We start from the raw sequence: 4,558 nt of genomic DNA on the forward strand, positions 1-4,558 counted from the left end.
TCAGAGAGAGCAGAAGAGCTATCACAGTTGTTTAGAGTTGCTTGTAGTCCAGTTTGGTTTTCAAGATCTAATGGAACTGTCAGATTATTGGTTGTAAGAAATGTGAAGCTCAGACCCTTCGACCCAGCCAAGAACCTCTTCTAGAGCTTCATTCTGAAAGGATCTACCAGAACCCTTCACCTCTTTTTTAAAAAAAAATTGGACAATTATGAACTATTTTCCAATAAAGTCATAATGAAGGTCATAAATCTAAAGAAACAGCATCTTCAGCAGATGTTTAGGGAAAGTCCCTTAACAAAGGACAATAGTAACCATACAGGGACCAAAACCTGTCTGTGCTGCCACATAACTAATGGGAGGGAAGGATGGCTGGCCTCACATCCTATGTGATAGCACAGATAAAACTCTTCAGATAGCCCCCAAACCAATCACCAGAAACAAAAGGATGACAACGATGACAAAATTATCTCAGCAGGCAAAGAAATACCCAGAGAAAAGCTAAAGTTTTAGCACAAAGAAGCCACAAACAAGCCTCAGATGGAGCACTGGTGCCTTGTCAGGACCCCAGCAGCAGTTTTCTGGCGAGAAGGTAGAAAGTGAAAGCCTGGGTGGTGCTTTAAGGCAGGGCGTGTTCTCCACATGGGGAACGTGCATGGGGGTTGGGTGGGGATGGGTTTTGAAGGCCCTCCATGGTTCAATGGGTAACAGGCACAGCAGCGAGGATGCAAATGGGGGCTGTCCCAAAGACAATGGGACAGACAGGCAGTCAATGGTGACTGTCACCCAGCGCTCGGCGTGACATGCAGACAAGCTCAGAGAACATTGATTGTCCTATAGACCCGGGTGACTGGAGGGAAGGACCAGTCGGCTTACACCAAGGCACATTTTTCACTCCTGACGGTTTGATAAAGGCTTATTGACCTAAATGAGACCCCAGTTATTCAGGGAACATCGGGGGTGAAAGTGCACAAGCTGTTCTTCGTGGTCAGACACAAAAACCTCCAGGTATCCATTAGCAACTGGCAAATTCCCCCTCCCCTGCCCGTGGCTATGGGACAGACAAAAGTGGGTTTGATACCTTGGGTTGCACAAGGCTCATAAGCAGCCTCCTGAGGGTGGGGGGAGGCTGCTGAAATTCTGTCAGTACCCACATCAGCAGCAGCCAGAAACTTGCAGACAACAAGGAGAAAAAAAAAAGCATTAGAAAATGATGCCTTCCTGAGCTACTAAAATATTGCCTGAGTTTTTCCAACCAACAGGAAACTGCATCAACTAGAAGGAGGCCAACCTAATCCTTCGTTCATTTATGCCTGTGGTGATTAGGGCTAATTTGATTGGATGGGAGTTACCCTGGCAGAGGGCAGCAAGGTTTCACACCTCAGAACTTCAGCAAATCTGAGCTGCACCACAGATGCATTTGGTCCACTTGGGTTTCTTTGGTACTTTCTCCTAATTGCCCATTTAATGCCTCCCTACTAAGTGCACTGTAGAAAGGTGGGTGCTTCTCACGACGACTCAGCTAGACTGAAACGTGGCTTTGAGAAGCTGATAGAAGATAAATGGAAGGAAAAAGTGCTGAGCAGGCAGAGAGGATGTGAAGAACGAGTGAAATAAGAAGCAAAACAACATTCATAGAATCATAGCATCCTTTAGGTTGGAAGAGACCTCCAAGATCATCAAGTCCAACCACCGAGCCACCAGGGCTCCAAAGTCCTCTGCCAAAACAGATCAGAATCTGTCAGGGATGGAAGGGACCACAAGGATCCCCCAGTTCCAACCCCTCTGCCATGAGCAGGGACACCTCCCACTAGATCAGGCTGCCCAGAGCCTCCTCCAGCCTGGCCTTAAAGACCCCCAGGGATGGGGCCTCAACCGCCTCCCTGGGCAACCCATCCCAGGGTCTCACCACTCTCCTGGGGAAGAACTTCTTCCTCACATCCAGCCTGAATCTGCCCACTGCCAGCTTTGCCCCATTCCCTCTAGTTCTGTTGTTACTTGAGATCCTAAAAAGTCCCTCCCCAGCTTTCTTGTAGCCCCCCTAAGATACTGGAAGGCCCCGCTAAGGTCACCTCGGAGCCTTCTCTTCTCCAGACTGAACAGCCCCAACTCTCTCAGTCTGTCCTCACAGCAGAGCTGCTCCAGCCCTCGGATCATTCTCGTGGCCCTTCTCTGGACACGCTCCAGCAGCTCCACGTCCCTCTTGTCCTGGGGGCTCCAGAACTGGATGCAGTGCTCCAGGTGGGGTTAGGGTTAGCACAAGGGAAAATTAAAATTAAGATACAGGATGAAAATAACTGTATAATAAGTGTAATAAGTGAAAAAAACACTAGTGGGAGTGGGGAGTAGAGCTCAGTGGAGGACTTTTTCCACTAGAATTGCAGACACATAAGAACTACACTGTGCAAGGACCTGGTCAACCCTAAGTGATGTAATTGGGATCTCCTTCCTACAAGGTGAGAACAGAATTACAACACTGAGATAAAAAAAGGATATGGTAAAAAAAAGCTGTGATAGTTGTGTGCTTTCATACTGTGGGCATACAGGAGCCCTCTGGCTTAAGAGGAGAGACTTTTCTTGCTTTTAATTATTGATTTGTACATGGTATCTTCACTCCTGCCACCCCAGGCATATGCTTAATGCCATCTTCATGATTTCCCAGCCACATAATCCCAACACAGCCAAATGGGTGAAAAGGTGGAGAAGATGAACATGAGATACACATGTGGGTGACTTTTCTTGAAGAACTCTATCAGCATCAGTAACTCTCCAGCTGCAAACAGCTTCTCACATGTAAATTCACACCACTTTCAACTAAAAGGACCAGGTAGATCAGTGTAGCAAGCCTTGGGCATTTCTACTGGGATACTGTGGTTGGTGGAAGTTCAAGAGATCTCCAAGCAGCCATTTAGCAGATGTCAGGGAATTCAGTATTTCTCATAAATACCAGTAAAAAGGTTTGAGTCCTCCCTTGGTGCATTGGTGCAGGAGTGGGGTCCACGTGTGGGAACCTTCTTGGAGGTCTCATGACAGATTTTTCTTGAGTGCATCTCACTACCACTTTCACAGTTTTGACATGGAAACAGAAGTTCCCTTGAGTTGGTGGAGTCCTACATGAACAGCTTGGGGAATTGCTTCAAGTATAATGAGAGAGCCATCAAAACAAAATGATTATCAGCCTGAGACAGATATATCCTAACTTAATTACCTGGCTAAAGTACAGCTCTCATCATCTGACCATGGAACTTCGACAGGATCCATAAGAAGACAGTCCCCTGAGAAACAAACCCATTTTACCTGTCATTACAGCCTGTTATCTATCATTACAGCCCATATCTCCACAGTTCCTGGGGATTCACCACAGTTCCATAACAAGCCCACAAAGGGAACACACATGGAAGGGCTCCAAGAACAGCTGGGATGAAAAGTCCCTGTATTAGGTTTGACTTACACTGAAGACCTGGACCTGCTATGAGTAAGGACACTTCAGCTCTTGACTTGACAAACTTCAGGGTGCCATGTGGCAAAAGAAAGTCCCTTCCAGCAGAAGACAATGGGGAAAAGCTACTTATGGAAAGTACTGTGACTGAATTGAAGGAGGAACCAGACTTAGAATCACAGAATCCTTTAGGTTGGAAGAGACCTCCAAGATCATCAGGTCCAACCATCAAGCCAACACTACTAAGTCCTCTTCTTCAGCTGTGTGGCTGGAGAGTCATATCTATGAAAACAAATGCACACAAGTAGCAAAATCTGGTTTATTTTGCTAATAAATGCATCTTGAGAAGCCCTTTCTTTGCTACCCACCCACTGGATTGGAAGAGCTACAATCCAATGCTGGGAGGCATCCAACAACCACACTGTGAGATAGAATACAGTAGCATCTCCAAAAGGAAGGACAGAGTCCCTCAGCTTAGCTGAAGGAAATGGTTTTAAGCAATCAGAGCGATTAATATCTTGGGGAAAAAAAAACCAAACAACCCAACACAACAAAACCCTGGCACAGAATGGATTATGACAGCATAACAACAGCTATTTAGCAGATAATGAAATTGTCTCTTGAGGCTGAGAAATCAAATCTAAGGTCATGGAGCATCACAGATGTTCAGGTAGCCATTTGGTGTGGGAGGACTGGATGATGTCATCTGCAACCTGTTAGGAACAGGAGTGCCTTTACTCCAAATCTAGACTTCTTTTAATGAACTCCATAAACACAAAAGAGGTAAAATTAATGTCTCAGGAGCAAGGAAGTAAAAACACCACTATGTTATTCCAATTGGCTATTGAAGACAAGACTACAAAGTTCTGTTTTATCAGCCTCATTGGAGGTATCAACCACATTACTCCCATGATTCTTTCCAATCTTTCAGATTCTAGCTTTGAGGGTGATCAGGTTCCCAGGAATTCCTTTACACAAGGAAATCAAGCAGGGATTGCATGGCAGCCACCATGACCTCAGCTATAGGATTCCTGTGGCACTACTTGCACCAACACCTAGTTGTAAGGCAAGGCAAGGGGAGAGCTCTGCTACAGAGCTGGTGCTTCAACAGCAAGTTGGAAG

General features: G+C 45.9%; 1 protein-coding gene across 1 annotated transcript in view; it reads right to left on the bottom strand.

The window, feature by feature from the left end:
- Window positions 1–4,338, bottom strand: part of LOC103772690 (potassium voltage-gated channel subfamily KQT member 1-like) — a 29,721-nt gene extending 25,383 nt beyond the window's left edge. Inside the window, exons 1-2 of the mRNA XM_008940069.1 lie at window positions 4,261–4,338; window positions 1,887–1,910 (exon numbers count right to left, since the gene is read on the bottom strand). Coding sequence (XP_008938317.1) covers window positions 1,887–1,910; window positions 4,261–4,338 — 102 coding nt within the window. The remainder of the gene's footprint in view (window positions 1–1,886; window positions 1,911–4,260) is intronic.
- Between the last annotated feature and the right edge of the window lie 220 nt (window positions 4,339–4,558).

The sequence above is a fragment of the Merops nubicus genome, unplaced genomic scaffold (genome assembly GCF_000691845.1).
Source record: "Merops nubicus isolate BGI_N331 unplaced genomic scaffold, ASM69184v1 scaffold6490, whole genome shotgun sequence".
NCBI lineage: Eukaryota > Metazoa > Chordata > Aves > Coraciiformes > Meropidae > Merops > Merops nubicus.